This window comes from Carassius auratus, chromosome 34 (assembly GCF_003368295.1).
Source record: "Carassius auratus strain Wakin chromosome 34, ASM336829v1, whole genome shotgun sequence".
Taxonomy (NCBI): Eukaryota; Metazoa; Chordata; class Actinopteri; order Cypriniformes; family Cyprinidae; genus Carassius; species Carassius auratus.
In genome coordinates this window covers 2,047,454-2,065,952 of record NC_039276.1, presented here as the reverse complement: position 1 = coordinate 2,065,952, position 18,499 = coordinate 2,047,454, and the positions used below count along the sequence as shown (strand labels likewise).

The window sequence follows — 18,499 nt, the reverse complement described above, 5'->3', positions numbered from 1 at the left end:
AAAACAACGTGTATAATGCAATTACATAACGCACCTGTGTTTTACATTATTAAGAACTTAATAATAAAACTGCAGTTTACAGTATCTGTGTTTTTTATTTCTCAACAATGCAATTTTGACCCGGTGTGACTTATAGCGTGCCGTATTTTCCACAAAATACGGTACATATGCAGTTTGATATCTACTTTTGGAAGCATCACACATATCCTTCACTTAAAGACAAATTCATGATGCATTTTAGGTGAAAAATTCATCTCAAAACTGTTGAAAAAAGGGTAAAAATAGTTAAATTCTAATTAATAACAACTAATATTTTTCTGTGCTTTGAACTGTAATTTTACTGCTAATATTCCAATGCAAAACTCCAGTGAAATCTATTTGCACGATGCATGTGGATCGTGCAGAATTACTGAACTATGTAGGCAGCTCACAAGGGTTTTGGAACGGCGTGGTCGTTTCAATCTGTCCTCGTTCCATGTTTTAGTTTCAGTTGTCTCCGCTCTGTAGTGATGTCTTCGTTTAGTTTGTGGCACTTGCCGGATCCAAATCGTCCTTCAAATCGGTGTCCGCATCTCGCCAACTAAAGACAGCTGAATGCATATGTACAAAGAAGGCACATTCTCCACAACTGCAACCTAGTCTGTTATAAAGTCTCAGCGTGGCCTGCCTCGAGAGAAAACGACGTCACTGTCTTTGGTGAAGTAAACTTGAAAGTGCCGAGATTTGTTTGTCTGCTATAATAAACCGAGCACTAAAATCTACACTGTCACCTCTCCTGAAGAAGCCTGCTGCTGAAAGTTAACACGGGAGGTTTTACTCTGAACGTTATTCGATCTGACTGACAGGCCACGCCTCCATCCCGCCCCCTCATTAGAATACAAGACAAAGCTCCTCCCCCTCCCACACGAGTTCATCTAAAGCTAAACTACAACACCGAGATTTATAAACGAAAAGGCAATTATCAAAAATGTGATCGTTCAGCAGAATTTCTACCACATTCAAACAACCAAAGGCTCGTCGTCACCTCTGATTATAAAAACATTCAATCCTATTAAAACTCCATTAGTGTCACTCGAAAAGATCGGAAAAAGCAAAACACCGAAATCCAAGCACGGCAAAAATTTAACTCTGCGAGATGCTAAAAAAGCCCTATTCAGCTGATTTACAAGGCAGCGGCCGGACGGCTTTTCTTCGGCTGCTGTACGGGAAAGAGTTTAAGGCAAATCGTAAAAGACGGACAGATTGGTCAGACCGAAAAGATGAAGCACACGACAAAAACACATCAACAACACTCACACCGCAAGCACAAACGCATCTTTCTCAGGATGTCCGGCTGATAAATCTCTAAAAACAAACGTCTGTTTCAGTACAAAAGAAGAGAGAGAAAGAGAAAAAACTAATCTGAAATCATAAAAATAAGAAGAATCTCCATGATGATGAAGTTCCTGCATCTACGTGACGGTCCTTGGTAAAAAATAAGCGTTGTTTCCTTAGTAAAATAAAACTTTTCTTTTTCTTCCCATTTTGTTTTCTCTTTGTTAGCATCCTCTGATGAAATGAATCCTTGAATGGAACTTATACCAAAATAGTTGAAGTAGTTTTATTATAAAAACCGAGGAACTCATCGTAGAACCTGTGCAAAAAGTCGATTCATCGGTAGAGCCGGTGCTTCAGAGGAAGCTGTTATTGATTTAGCAGTCGTCTCCTTTCGTTCTCTCGAACCCCGGGAACCCTGCAAGAGAATCAAACACTTTAAATCCACAGCAAGGATGCATTAAATTGATCAAAAGTGACACTTCTATAATGTTAAAAAGACTTGTATTTCAAATAAATGCTGTTCTTTTGAGAGTTCTGATCAATTTCATTGAGACTATTATATAAACATTTTATATATAGAGTACAGACCAACAGTTTGGAAACATTACTATTTTTAATGTTTTTGAAAGAAGTTTCTTCTGCTCATGAAGCTTGCATTTATTTGATCAAAAATACAGAAAAAACTGTAATATTGTGAAATATTATTACAACTTAAAATAATAGTTTTCTATTTGAATATACTTTAAACAAATAATTTATTCCTGTGACGCAAAGCTGAATTTTCAGCATCATTCCTCCAGCCTTCAGTGTCACATGTAACATCCAGTCGATCACATGATCATTTAGAAATCATTCTAATATTCTGATTTATTATGAGTGTTGGAAACAGTTCTGCTGTCTAATATATTTGATCAATAAAAGGTTAAAAAGAACTGCATTTATTCAAAAAAATTATAATTTCTAATTATATATATTATAATAATATATTTTCTTTACTATCACGTTTTAGCAATTTAACACATCCTTGCTGAATAAAAGTATTGATTTTATTTAAAAAAAAAGAAAGAAAGAAAAATTACTGACCCCAAATTACTGACCAGTAGTGTATATTGTTATTACAAACATTAACATTAAATCATTAAATCCATTTTTTTTTAAAACATTAAAGGTCCCCTTCTTCGTGATTCCATGTTTTAAACTTTAGTTAGTGTGTAATGTTGTTGTTAGAGTATAAATAATATCTGTAAAATTCTAAAGCTCAAAGTTCAATGCCAAGCGAGATATTTTATTTAACAGAATTCGCCTACAAAAAACGAGCCGTTTGGACTACAGCCCTCTAGTTCCTGCAGTAATGACATCCCTAAAACAGTTTTTTGACTAACCTCCGCCCACATGAATTCACAAACAGGGGGGCGTGGCCCTGTTGCGCTCCGATGGAGAAGGAGGAAGAGCTGTTTGTGTTTGTCGCCATGTCGTTGAAACGCTGTTTTTTTCATCTCTGAGTACAATCACCTTTGTTTGGGCTTCCCAGGAACGCTGTACTTTGACATTAATGGTTACAATTTATGTTTAACTCGGTTCCCGAAAATTATAATGCACATGTAAAACTATGTGCAGCTCATTTTTGCTGAGGACAACTTTCTCAATCTCAATCAGTTTAATGCTGGGTTTGCACAAAGATTATTATTGAAAGATGGAGCAGTTCCCTCTTTGTCTGGAGAAGGCGTTGTTTATGGACCACAACCGGTAAGTGTATTTTATTATTTAAGTTGGTGCGTTTAACAGTTTCTGTAACTTATTACACAAAGGGCAACGCTGTTTAGCTTTGTTAACTAGATGTTAGGGCTGTGCAAAAAAAACAAATGCGGTTTTCATGCGCATCTCGTCAGTAAAAACGCTCCTGTGATTATAAATACATCTCCAGCACTTGTGTTCTAGCCCAATCACGTTACCAGGAGGGCAGCCTGCTCTCAGCTGCTGTCGAATCACAGCACAGGAACCGCTGGCCCAATCAGAACTCGTTATGTATTTCTGAAGGAGGGACTTTATAGAACGAGGAAGTCATCAGCCCGTTTTTGTGACAGTGAAAACAGCAGTATACAGATAGGTGAACTGTGTGAAAAATACTGTGTTTTTTTACACGCGAAACATGAACACATGTTATATTGCACATTGTAAACACAATCAAAGCTTCAAAAAAGCGCGTAAAACGGGACCTTTAAAAATAGTAATGTTTCCAAACTTTTGGTCTGTACTGTATATATATATTAATATATATATATATATATATATTAGTGGTGGGCCGTTATCGCCGTTAACGTGCTGCGTTAACGCGAGACTCTTATCGGGCGATAAAAAAAATATCGCCGTTAATCTATTCTCAAAGTTTGGTTGGGAGCTGGGTCTATACAAAGCGAGCTATGATGACTTTCACCTTTATATTTTATATAACTGACTGGTTGAGGCCAGTCTAATTGACAGCGACACTGAACCGAGCTCTCTTCTGCGAAGTTCTCCTCAAAGTCCCTCCTGCACCGGAGCGAACAAATACAAATCGCAGTTTGAAACAAACAAGATGTGAAAGAGCCCAATTCAGTACTCGCGGTGTTCTGGTGTTCAGGGCTCACGCAGAGAAAGACGTCTCGAGACGCTAAAAATAAGCGTTTTCAACAGTTTTGATCAAAACACTTGAACATCGAATTTGCTTATTTTTGCTCTAGTGCCGACAAATACATACGAAATATGTCAAAATGTCCACCTTGGAAATTATGCTCGAAAAAATAGTCAGTAAACAGTTGAGGAAAAAAATGGGATGTGTATTATATTGGATGCGTTCATCGTCTCTTAAAGTGACCGCGCCTAATTTAGCTACTGGCTGCTGTAATGTTAATCCAAGAAAATGAAAATGAAAATCACTCACTGCTCTTGGCTACTTTGTAGTTTTAACAGTCAAACCAAATATTATTCAGACACCAGATATATATTTTTGATATATATAGCAAAACTGTAATAATGTGAAAAATGTTGAAGGTGTCTGAATAAATGTAGGTTTGATTGTATATTTCATTTTTACATTGAAGACTATCCAGTGCATTTTTACATTTGATTATTTAGTTTCTGTACCTTGACACCTACAAACTTGAAAAAAAACCCTTAAACATTGTGTAAATAGCACAAACAAATAAAAATAAACGAACATACAAATTAGACAATTTCAAACAGGGCCCACTGGTACAACCTTCACCGGGTCCCCGCTTGTGCAATGTGGAATTAGTTTACAGATTTTCAAGCAGTTTGTGATGCATTTTGGAAACAGGAGATGTACATTTCTAATGCACCATCTAGCTTGATAAACCCCTTCTCAAAGACTTACTGTTTGTAAATTTTATTTGGGTAACACACATATTCTGAATGCCGTCGGTAGAATTCGAATGAGCCATTTTAATCTAGATTAATCTAGATGAATCTAGATTAATTTCAAGATCACAGTGAGATTAATCTAGATTAAAAAAATTAATCTATGCCCACCTCTAATATATATATATATAGAGAGAGAGAGAGAGAAAGAGAGAGAGAGAGAGAGAGAAATACTTAAAATTTTCGTATTTTCTGTATTTTTTCAATTTTAGTATTTCTACTTATTTTTAAAGTGCATTTAAAGTACTAGTAATTTTTTGTGTATTTTTTATGCTTTAGTAATAGTTATTTTAGTACACACAGAGTTAAAATAAATGAAAATAATATTTTTTTCTTTACTTTTTTAGGTAACTATAACAATCCTTTCTGATTTGTATTTCATTAATGTTCAAGCAGTTTCTTGTAAATGCACCTCTTGTATGTGTGGATGTAGAGATGTGATATGCAGTACCTCTTCATCACTTGGCCTGCTGATAGGTATACGGTGAATGATCACTGGACGATTCCACCTGAGGTTGTGGACTGTTCTCCTGCAACAAAACACAGCGTTTCATTTCTCACATCTATACACCAAACCAGCACGGCCTGCACAAATCATGCATGTTGGGCTGAAAAGTTCTTCATTATTTTAATATATTTAAAAATGTTCTATAGCAGAAATTAGCAAAAAATCTAAAGGCAATACCCACAATATTACAATGCATAAATATTTAATAGTTCAATTTAAATAATAATTTACTGTTATTGTTGTTATTATTATTATGCATCACAGTAATGAGGATTTAGGAAGAATTGGATTAATTGTCATGAAAATAATCTCACAGTGTAAAACAATGTCATCAGTCCTAAAAATGAAATACCACTGGATTCAAATAGAGTATTCTCTGTATTACTGTAAAAATAATATTAATAATAATATTATTGTAATAAAATAATTTTTATTGCAATATAATAAATAAAAAATTATATATATATAATTATATAAAGGCAATGCATAAAAAGTAGAAAATACTTCAATTTAAATATTATTATTATTTACCTATTATTGTTGTATTATTATTGTGCCTCATAGTAATGAATATTTAGTGATGAAAATAACCTCACAGTTTAAAAAACAAACAAACAGTGTTCCTAAAACAGGCTTTAATTTCTTCTGAAATATTCTATTTTATTTCTTTTGTTTAATTTGGTTCCCTGGACATGATCTTCACAGGTTTTTCGTGCGATTCACTCTAAAACATTTCAGCACAGCTGCAAGGACACTCTGTTCATGAACGTTTCTCCATTTATGGTGATTGTAAATTCAGTGGAGGACGAGGTTAAATCTGTGTCTGGGAAAGTGTTTTTCGTCATGAACGCACCTCTACTGAGACGGTGGTGGTCTGCATGTGAGAGTATTGAGGGATGTACGGCCCCTGGAGAGCTGGACTCGCTGTCATATACTACAGAGAGAGGGATGAGAGAGATTCACATGGACACATCAACATATGTTGCTTCAGTACAAATCTGCACACACTGTGTTTCGTGCTCTCATTCAGTCAGCAGTTCATTTTGTTGTGCATGAGTCATGTGTTGCCTGCATGAGTTTAAATATATACATTTTTTGCAATCAGTTTGTCTATATAATGCAAAAAAATAGTATTTTTAGAATTTTCTACATAACATTTGATTTTTCATTATGCACAGAAAATGTTATTCCATGTTTTAATTGCAACTTGATTATTCACCAGTAGATGGCGAGGCATTTAAGATCAGTCATGCAGATTACTATAAATAGAATACTAACACTATTTCAGCAGAATATGGTATGCACAATGCATAAAAAAATGATACCATCATGCAATAGACTTGGTTGAGTCAATGCACAAAAAACACACTGCATAGAAAAACTATCCCACAATGCAATGCACTCACTTGACTCAATGCACGTGTCCTTTTTTATGTTTAATGCAAATAATACCACAGTTGAATTTCAATATTAGTGTATTTCTATTCACTATTTGTGTTTTTATTAGGTTGCCAAATGTTAGGAAATTTTGAAAGTTTAATTACAAATGCAAATAAAAACACACTGCATAGAAAAACTACCCCACAATGCAATGCACTCACTTGACTCAATGCACGTGTCCTTTTTTAGGTTTAATGGCAAATAATATCACAGTTGAATTTCAATATGTCTATATTTCTATTCACTATTTGTGTTTTTATTGGGTTGCCAGATGTTACGAAATTAGGAATGTTTAATTAAAAATGCGAATAAAAAACACACTGCATAGAAAAACTATCCCACAATGCAATGCACTCACTTGACTCAATGCATGTGTCCTTTTTTAGGTTTAATGGCAAATAATATCACAGTTGAATTTCAATATTTCTATATTTCTATTCACTATTTGTGTTTTTATTGGGTTGCCAAATGTTAGGAAATTTTTAATTTTTTATTCAAAATGCAAATAAAAACACACTGCATAAAAAAACTATCCCACAATGCAATGCACTCGCTTGACTCAATGCACTTGAACTTTTAAAAATGTAATGACAAAAGTAATATCACATGTATTTTAATTTCGATTCATTGTTTGGGTTGCCAAATGTTAGGAATTTAGGAACTTTTTATTTAACTGCCATTCACATGCAATGTGATGAGGTCATGTGACACCAATATAACAACTATATTTATCATATATTTATATTTCACAGTGCATACTGTTCTGAAGTGGTAGGCAGTATGCACTGTATACTGCAGTATGCACACGCTATTGCATTCTGTCTGCATTCACAGGTTTCAACAGCTGTGAAATTATTTTGCGGATCTTGAAGAAACAAGACAACACATATGTAAGCACTCAAGTGTTGGTTTTGCTCACCGTTCCTGCGCTGCCCATAGAGAGGTGACTCATCTGCTGAGTGAGAGGATTCATCATGGACGCAGGCTGCAGAGACATGGAGTGATCTATAGAGGGCGATAACACTGCTCCCTGTGACACAATGGGACAGTTACAGTACATTTATTCATTTAGGAAGTAAAAGCAAGAAAGGCACACGCATACACTTCCTTTCCACGGATAATACTGTTAACTAAAAATTAACTGAAATAAAGCTGTTATTTAAATTTTTTCATCAGATAATTTTTTTTTTACTTTGAAATGTTGCCTTGGCAAGTAATATTTGACTATTTTACTCAATACATCCCCTTGGAATTATAAGGTTCTATCTGACATTTTTGTCAAAATTGAGTTATTTACATATTCTTATTCTGTGACAACTTCTTTACATTATGTGATGGTTTTTTTGAAGTTGTGTACATTTTGGGACTTTTTATTGAAAAAACAAAAAGGTTCTATCTACAAAGACAAACTCTAACTTGGCTCTATAAGGTTCTATCTGCGTGAGCCAATCAGCATTTCGAATTCACAGAAGAGGACCAATCAGGATCAACTTTATATGTCATGTCGCCGGCTTTAGATCGCAGTGTGAGGATTATTGCACGCAACAAAAAGGTTTTAAGAAACCTTAAGATCGACAATTTTATTGACCATTTTGTCAAGGACCGCAGCCCGAATTCCAGGCAAGTTCACCCTTTAATTTTTTTCATTTTTTTAGGTCTTGCTGAGAAGATTGTTTTCATAGTTAGACTTCACACTAGCCAGCAGCGCTAGCTTTATAGTTCCTGATATTAAGAGGCAAGCACTAAGATACAAAAAAAATAATAATAAATACAGAAAAAACTAAAGAACCTATCCTACTCAAAATAGCGCGTTTACAGTAAGTTATGATCGTTATATGAACATGTGAAAGATCGTTAAAGCAGTTAAGTTACCTCAGTATTAAAACGATTTAAGAATGATTGTAGACTGTGTAGCTACTCAGTGGTATACCATGCTAAATATGTATAATGTATTTAAATATTATGTTTAAATATGTATTTTTTCAAATGTTTTTTTTTTTTTTTTTTTTCTCCAGGCAGGTGACAAGGATGCAGCAGGGCCTAGGGTCTTACCAGACAAACCAGTGGGGAGCCAGTGACTGCACCTAACAGTTTACAAATTAAAGAGCTGGGGGCTACTCAGAAAAGAAGACACAGGAGAAGTGTCTCAGATAGAGAGTATTCTAAGTCTGTGTTTGAAAAAATGTGTCACAGAGAGTATAATAGTTATGTGTTTTAAAAAATGAGTCTGACTTTTTTTTGTGATTTATATATAGTCAGTGAATAATTTTTGCTGAGAATAACTGTGGAACACACTACACTATTTATATTTATATACACATACACTTATTTATCTAACATGCATACTGCACATAATATACATGTACATACATAAATGCTCATTGTAATATACAGGTACCTGCCATACACTGTCAATTTGTATATTGTCATTCCTTACCCCACCTATTTGTATATATTTTTTTTTATTCCTTATTGTGTGTTTTTTTTTTTCTGTCGCTGTTATGTTTCACAGCAGAGCTTCTGTCACGAAAACAAATTTCTCGTATGTGTGAACATACCTGGCATTAAAGCTCATTCTGATTCTGATTCTGATTTTTCAATGATTATTAAACTTTATGAATTAATTTGCTGAAGCATGTCTTTTTTTTTTTAGGTCTTAAAATTTCAATATTAAGCCTTAAAGGTCAAATAGTCAACAATTTAATTGATTGGGTCTTAATTATAACAATAAACATTAGCATGTTATTTCAGCCATACTGATGTCTAGAGAAAGCCATTTTACCTGGCCCACTTTAGGTGGAATAAAGACCTGCTCAGATATATTACTGTAGCTTCTTTCTGTCTAAACAAAAGAAAGATTAAAGTAACAATTTCTGCAATAGTGTGTTTAATTACCCACAAAATTGTTACTAAAAATTAACATCTGCACTCGACAAAATATTTAAACCTACCTTGCTTAATTTGAAATCTTCTTAATACATGGAAGTGCTAAAAATATTAAATAAATGTCATAGACAGGATAAAATTTTACTTTCTAACACATGTTGAGACATTGTTACAACATTAAGTTTATATTTAATGGTCAAATAATGTTTTGGCAGATAGAACCTTATAATTCTAAGTGAAAAGTGTTTTTTTAGAATTAGAAGGTTCTATCTGCATTTGACCCATTCCAAAAATACCCATTTACAAATTTGAGAGGATTTTGATATTGAATATTTAGAATACATTTAGGGTGCCTGTTATCTTCATGTTTGAAAGAAACTTGTTCCCCATATAAATTTTCCTATATGTAATGCAAAAACTTTGAAGCTCAATATCTCAAAACTGCTCAGAACGCAGATAGAACCTTATAATTCCAAGGGGACGAATATGTATTTTCAAGCTCTCCAGTATTACTGTTAAATGAAACTAAACCTGTTCTTGTTCTTTGAAATGCAACTGAAATAAAATACAATTAAAATGGTATATGAAAAACCTAAACTAAAAAAATTATTATAAACGAAATATAAAACAATAAGTTATTAATTGGTATAAATAATAATTGATTATTTTACTCTATATGTGTACTATATACTTTTAAGCGTAAGCAGTTTTGATTTGCTGCTCTTTCAGTGTTGTCATTGCTAACTAAAATATACAAATTTGCTGTCATCAATTAAAATAAATCTGAAATAAAATGCAAATATCAGATAAAAAATAAAAAAATAAATAGAAAATGAGATGTTGACTTGGCAAGTAACTGAAATAATAAAAGATAATAAAAATGTATAAAAAAAATAAATAAATAAAATGAAGCTGCGGCAATTAACTGAAAATAAAATTTAATACAATTTTAAAATTTTAAAAGGAAAATTAAATGTTTACTTGGCAAGTAACTGAAATAATAAAATATAATAAAAATATATAAAAAAATATGCAGTGGCAATTAACTGAAAATAAAATAAAATTAAAAAAAGTTAAATAGAAAATGAAATGTTTTCTTGGCAAGTAACTGAAATAATAAAATATAATAAAAATGTTAACAAAAAAAAAAACTAAAAAAACTAAAAAAAATTAAAACTGGATGTTGTGACAATTAACTGAAAAGAAAATGTTGACAATAGAAAATGAGATGTTGACTTGGCAAGTAACTGAAATAAAATAAAATAAAATAAAATAAAATAAAGGACAAACTCCTTATGAAGCCCACATGTCAGGGCACTTTCGTGTGATTGGAGCACCCAGGTCTCTCTGGGATGTGCGTGATGAGCCCTGGTTTCTTATTCTGTGAGTCAGACTCTGTAAATCTCTAAAATATCAGCGTCATAACTGGCCTTTAACTCCACAGTTTCCTCATTTCTGATCGCCGACGCTCACTCTATAAGTACTGACTCACAACAGTCATTAAACACACATTACTTACATATAATACACACACCCACACAAAAACAAACACACAAAGAGTCTCATTTAGACTCTCCCTGTATGACAGAGTCATTCATGCAGCTTCACTTATTACCATCAATGATCTCACACACATACACACACACACACGCACACACACTGTAATCCAGCATCTGGGTGTGATTAGGTGTTAGTGCATGTATACACACACACACATACACACACACCTCACACCAGTGTTTCCTGCACAACAGTGATGGCCACCGCTGCTCTTCAGAAGGAAACACACGTCACTTATCAAGGACTAAATGTCAGCGGTTTGCTTCAGACAATGTGGCTCCTAGAAGCTGCTTCTCAAACAATTCAACTACTGAATTAAACCACGGACATCTAGGTGTGTGTTCTTTGTAGAAATGTTATTTTAGTATCACTGATACACTGTGATAGTTTTTGTTAATATTCCGAAGTGTATTTTACTTTTATTTTTTCTGATTTCACTTTAAATTTAGTAAAAGTTTTAGTAATTGTATTGTGTATTTCTGTAATTATTCTTTTTATATATATATATATATAGTTTTTATAAATGTATCTTTATTTGTTTTCGTTTACTTAGCTTTAGTATTTGAAAATGAGACTGGAGTTTTTAATATATCATTTGATTTCAATTCAAAATTGTATTTTATTTTTAAAGTTATAAAATAGTTTTTTTTAATGGTTAATGTTTTAGTTAACTACATAATACATATGACAATAATAAAAATAAAAATAAAATAAAATAATAATTATTGTATAACTTTTTCACAGTAATTCTATAAATAATTTTTTTTAAGATTACAGAAACTTAATTTTGTCTAATTTCTAACTGGTTGACACAAACAAGTTATTACAAATGGTAATTTATATGAAATAACATAAATTACATTTTATATTATAAATAAAAAATAAAAAAATAAATACAATAATAAAACAAAATAAATATTATAAATATAGCCAAGCATATTACTACTAAAATGAATTAAAATAAAACAAAATATAATATAATATATTACATGTAAAATTACAAAAAATAAATAAATAAATAAAAAAAAAAATATTATAGTAATTAATATAGCAGCTATTATATTAATACCGGTGTGTCTAAATAAAATGAAACATTTCTTTATAAATGCAAACTTCAGACTCTTCATTCTGTTCGGATGCAAATCTACTGTGCCCACCTGTCAGCTTCATAACTTTATTATTGTGCATAAGCTTGTTGATTCTGATTACTCATAAACTGCTGTGCTTTCTGCTTCAGTATGTTTGTTCTGACTCTCTGTCCCTGTCGCCCACACTCTCAGTCCATGAGCAGTCAGGATGAAGTTCAAGTGTATTTCCCACACACACACACACACACACAGCTCAGGACAATCACAGACGACACTCACCGGATGCTGCATGATGTAGGGCTGATGGGTGACCCAGGATGGATTCTGTACCTGAAAAATAAAACACAGATTCTCTGAGACCTGGATCTGTCTGGAAGCAGTAGAGTTCGATCTGAACTATATATCGTGTGTTACCTGGTATGTGGACATAGGAGAGATGTAAGGAGAAAGTGGGGTCTGTGTCATCATTCTGTTTGTAATACTGTAGGCAGTGGGATAGAATCTGGAGAAAGATAAAAACGGCATATTTAAGCAATAATGTTTGACAGGTCCTGGAGTATTATAAATAGTATTATTCTGATGAATTGAACATTTTAAATTTAGATTTTTTTTTTTTGCCTTTGACCGCTTACAGAAAAAAAAACAAAGTATATATATATTTTTTTTACTGGAAAAATTTACTTGAAAAATACCCTTAAATAAAAACAGTGAGTTAAAAAAAAAAAAAAAAAAAAAACTAAACATAAATTCGTTTTTAATTAAATTTAGAAAGGTTACCTTGGCAATTAACTGAAAAACATAAATAAAAATAAAATAAAATAAAATAAAATAAACTTTAATTAAATTAAATTAAATTAAATTAAATTAAATTAAATTAAATTAAATTAAATTAAATTAAATTAAATTAATAATAATAAAGAGTTTCTAAGAGCTGAAAAATTGATAATTTAATGAATTAATTAATTAAATGACTAAAATTACTAAAATTAAACTATATTTAAACTTAAATAAACTACAAATATTTTAATGAAAATAAAGCTGAATTAAAGTAATCAAACAAAAAATGTTAACCTAAAAAACTTGAGCAAAAATTTGAAATGCAGAAGTACAAAAATTACTCAATCTGAAAAAAAAAACATAATAATGACAAAAATCACATAACAATGAATAAAACGTGAACTAAGATAGAAATGAAAAGAGAAAATATCCAAATAAAATCTAATAAAAACTACAATAGTATATAAATAATACTACATTAACTCAGGACTCTGGTGGTCTCGTACCCATTTTGCATAGCAGCTGTGTTTGGGTCGTATGTGAGTGTCATTCCAGTCTATGAGACAGAAAGAGAGAGAAAGAAAACATCATTCTTACACAATTCAGCTCACAGCAGCTTTTGAAGGGATGAAAATGAAGTCATAAGTGTTGAAATGATTTCATACATCCACTAAAAGACACTGAGCAAAAATGACGAAGAAAAGTGTTCGTTAAAAAGTACGTGAAGTGAAAAGCTCCTACAGTATTTCAACACAGATACAGACTAAAAATAAAACCCGTTAAACTGTATAAGAGTTAATGAAATGATCTGACCTTCTCTGTATATGGCTTTATTTTAAGGGAGAATTTGTGTGAAGGCTGTTAATGCTTTGTTTTTATATACTGCAATCCCAGAATGCATTGTGACAAAATCACATGGAGGTTGGTTATAAATACGAATAATTAAATCCCAAAGATTAGTGATTAATATGCATACACACGCACATTTTAATTAATTTTTTAATTATTAAATTTATTTCAATCACTGCGTGCATTTCGGGACTAGTTAATTATTAAATATATTCAAGACAGCGGACAAAGCTAAAGAAATGTTGATTATAAATATGAATAAATAAATAAATCCTGAAGTAAATCAAATTAAATAAAAAATGTAATACAAAAAAAAAATAATACAAAAGTTTATTTTATATTATAAATGAGACAGATTTCAGACACAGAATTCATTGCAAAACTAAATAAAAAAATAACTTAAAATTGACAGACAAAAAAAAATACGATGATTATAAAAATAATACATTCTGACCCCCCCCCCCCCCCCAAAAAAAAAAAACTATATATAAAAAAACAATCAAATATATTATACTAAAACTGGTGTGCAGAAATGAAAGAAAGAAACATTTCTTTATGAACAATGCATTGCAAAGCAAAATAAATGTTGATTATAAATATAATGAATTAAATCCTGAAGGGTACTGATCAAAATAAAATAAAAAAGAAATACAAAATAAGAATATAATAATGAAAAACAATAATAAAGTAAAATAAAAAGAAATAGGTTATTAATATTGGTCAAATCAATTCAAGATGTCAAACAAAGCTAAATAAATGTTTATTATAAATATGATTAAATCCTGAAGTACTAATAAAACCAAACAAAATTAAATTAAATTAAATTAAATTAAATTAAATTAAATTAAATTAAATTAAATTAAATTAAATTAAATTAAATTAAATTAAATTAAATTAAATTAAATTAAATTAAATTAAATTAATACTGGTCAAATCACTTCATTATGCCAGACAAAGCTAAATAAATGTGCATAATAAATATGATTAAATCCTGGAGTACTGATCAAAATAAAATTAAATAAAACAACAAAATTAAATAAAAAATTGGTATTTTATTGGTTATTATATTAATACCGATCAAATCACTCAAATCAATATTTCTGACAAAAGTAAAAGAAACGTTGATTAAAAACACAATTAATTAAATCTCAAGGAGTAGTGATCAAAAAACTGATTTACAAAATATTGGCATGCTATAGTTTTTAAAACTAAGTATCACATCTGATATCACTCGTCAAGGTACATTTCAGTTCACTAGGTCCGGGAAATGACTAAACGGTTTACACACACACACACACACACACACACACACTTCTCAGTCTCACTTCTGTGGTTCATGTAATATATGACTGTGCTGGTGTAGCTTGTATAAACACACACACACCCACACACACACACACACACATCCCTGCTGTCCATGTGTTCACTAACAAGCAGAGACAGGTGATATATGTCCACAAAACAGATCCGGACACACAACACGGTGATGAGAGCAAAAGAGCAGTACTCACAAGTCTGGTCTCTCCATCTCTGGCCCAGGCTCGTCCGTTCTGCGCATATTTATTTTGACTCAGACGCTTCTTCTGGCCTCCGTCCGCAAACTTGCACAGCAAGGGCTCTGATGGGGCTACAGACACACACATGATCTCTCAGCGTGATGATGAGTGCTCACGCAACGCTTTAACCAAAACCATCACAGCAGAAAAGACGTGAGATCTCGTTAAACTGCTGAACGCTATTCATGGAGTCACATTTTAGCATCCTCTGAAACACTTTCCTTTTGGATGACATCACTAATGACTCTTATTTTTAGCCCCTCCCCCTCTGACTCCATTCTGGAATTATATATAAAACCCACTTTTCACAATCCGATCGATTCTTGATAGAGAGAGGCACAAATATAACTGCAGAACATCAGATGAATATGGCCAACGTTTGTTTTCATTCGTTTCGCCCTATTTCAAGATTTGAGACGATAAAATGATAACAACAGATAAAGATTGAACCCTTTTGGAGATTTTAGAGTAACATCACTCTACTCTTAAAAGCAAAGTGCTTTAGTTAGTTATTCCGCCTCATTAGAAAAATAAAATAAAAAAATCATACTTTGGTAAACAGTAATTATGAGATTAAAAAGTGGTATTTATTAGATCAATTGTAATATCCACAATTTATTTTATTTTTTCAGAATTTTGGCTTTTTGACATAATTATGACTTTTTTTGGCCAATTTTGACTTTTTCTTCTCTGACTATGTCTTCTCATAATCACGACTGTCATCATTTTGCCTTTTTGACAATTATGGCATGTTTTATCTTATAACTATGATTAAGAATGTCATAATTTTGACATTTTATCTCATAATTATGACCTTTTATCTCAATTTTAAACTTTTTATGAATTATGAAAATTATGATTTTTTTTTTCTTGTGTGAAAATTTAGTTTGAAGTTTTTTTTTTTTTTTAAATCTAGACTTACAAATATAATCTACATTTAATATTTACATATTTACAATAACATTTACTGTCTTCATTTGGAATATTTTCATCTAAATTTAAATTAAATTTTTTATGTCCAAAATATGTTATAATTCAACTTTTTAATTATCAAAGTGGGTTTTTCCAAACATGTTTAATGTATTATTTTATTGTTATTTTATTAGCTATTTTTTTACTTAATAATTTAATAATTATTATTTTTTTTTTACAAACCATGATATTGATTACTTTATGACTGTCATATTATTTACTTTTTATCTCATAATTATACCTTTTATTTAATAACTAACTTTTTGTTATAATTAAATTGACTTTTTTTCTTATATGGCAGAAATGGGTTTTCATAATTGAAAGTAATTTTTACTCTGTTTTATTAAATACATTTTATGTTTCTTTTTCATGATAGATTTGCAATATCTATTAAATTACTGGCTTTCAAGCATAACATTTAAATAATTTCAAGCCCTGTTTTCTTCCAGACTGAATATCAATGTTGCATGAAGAAACACATGTAATGATGTTGTATATTTTCAACTTTAATCTCTTTTTTTTGTTGCACTCAGAAACGTACCCTCTCCTTGGAAAGAAAAGTCATGCATGTTTGGAAACAATATATGAACGCAGACATATTTTAATCTTTTCATGAGTAATTGTATTAAGTAAATGTGAAGCATGCAGACGCACACTTACCCATAACTCCAGCTGGGGTTTTGAGATATTTCCCGTTGAAGTGAGAGATGACAGCTTCACATTTCTCTGTCGACTCCATCCTAGAGAAACACAGTAAAGGATTACACATTTCACTCTCGGTTTGGATATAAAGCATCATTCCCTTCACCTGCACCAGCTGTCAGTGTTCAGAAACATTAAAGTCATATGAAGAACAACTAGGGGATTTTGCATTACTAAACTACAGCACAATGCACTCATCTTAATGCATGATCCTTATTGTCCTTTTCCTGACATTTAAACTTGATTTTAGTGAAATGTTTCAGTCGGTTCATTTAAGTGAATTAACGTGTGCCCTCTGCAAGGCGTTTTTACACATTAAAAAGTTTAGCAATAATATATGTAGTTAAATATTGCTGTTAATTTCTATATTTTGTTATATCCGTGCATAAATCTTTCTCCAGTTCATTCAGAGTGGAAAGCATGCTCGGATTATTTTAACAGCAAACAAATACATTGCAATCAGTTTCAAAATGAATACAGAAATTTGTATTGCATATCATCAAAAGAGTCATGCAAACTGAGATTTTCATAAATGTTTAGACATGCCGAGCTTTGAAACCCATATCAACAGAAGATTTGCCAATTATGTTTTGTTTATCATAAAAAAAAAAAAAAGTTATTATGAAAACGTACTTCTTGAAACGTGTTCATCTGATGAAATAAACCAGTTTAGTTTCCTTTAAGGGGTTTTTCTCTCAAATGAGCAGGAATAACCCTTTTAAGGTTAATAAGTCATCAAAAGAGAGTAGAAACTGACATTTTTGTCAATTTTTATACATGCAGAGCTATGAAAATCATAAAGACATCACGTTTAGCCAATGCATTCTGTGTTTCTCATTAAAAACTCTTTTTTTTTCATTATTTTTAGTTATATCATTCATATTCGAAACTCCTTCATCTGATTAGATAAACCAGGTCAGGGGTTTTTCACTCAAGTGTGTGAGAATAACACTTAGTAAATTTACGACAAGTAAAAACTTGTGCTAAGAGATGTTCAGAGAGCTTATATGTCAGATGCACAGCTATGTTTTTAAGGAACTGACTGGCGCTAAGGATCATGGGAACTCTGAAGTGTTTGTGTTGCGGTGGGCAGAATGCCAGGGGCTTTCCAGGACGCATGAATCCCTGACGGACGCTGTAGGATTGAACCGTAGTTGGTACATAGAAGGGGAATTCACAAAGAACGATAGCGTGACAACAAGAGTTGACCTGGTGATTCGGGGTCAGATACAAGAGCCTCACCTTGCGAATCCGACCCCTCGGCTGGCCCCGTTGGTGTCCCGCAGTATGCGTGTGGACACGACCTGTCCGAAGGGCTTCAGCATGGCCTCTAACTCCTGTTCGTCCATGCTCAGCGGCAGATTAGATATGTAAAGGTTAGTGGGGTCCTGCTCTTGTTGCTATCGGGAGAGAAGAACAAAACAAAA

General features: G+C 31.9%; 1 protein-coding gene across 3 annotated transcripts in view; it reads right to left on the bottom strand.

Moving 5' to 3' along the window:
- Positions 1-1,126: 1,126 nt before the first annotated feature.
- Positions 1,127-18,499, bottom strand: part of LOC113052930 (RNA-binding motif, single-stranded-interacting protein 1-like) — a 63,675-nt gene continuing 46,302 nt past the window's right edge. For all 3 annotated transcript variants that reach the window (XM_026217413.1, XM_026217415.1, XM_026217416.1), the window contains exons 5-14: positions 18,315-18,472; positions 17,031-17,110; positions 15,354-15,469; positions 13,500-13,549; positions 12,631-12,718; positions 12,496-12,546; positions 7,602-7,712; positions 6,096-6,176; positions 5,186-5,264; positions 1,127-1,732 (exon numbers count right to left, since the gene is read on the bottom strand). In XM_026217413.1, coding sequence (XP_026073198.1) covers positions 5,193-5,264; positions 6,096-6,176; positions 7,602-7,712; positions 12,496-12,546; positions 12,631-12,718; positions 13,500-13,549; positions 15,354-15,469; positions 17,031-17,110; positions 18,315-18,472 — 807 coding nt within the window. In that variant the 3' untranslated portion in view covers positions 1,127-1,732; positions 5,186-5,192. The remainder of the gene's footprint in view (positions 1,733-5,185; positions 5,265-6,095; positions 6,177-7,601; positions 7,713-12,495; positions 12,547-12,630; positions 12,719-13,499; positions 13,550-15,353; positions 15,470-17,030; positions 17,111-18,314; positions 18,473-18,499) is intronic.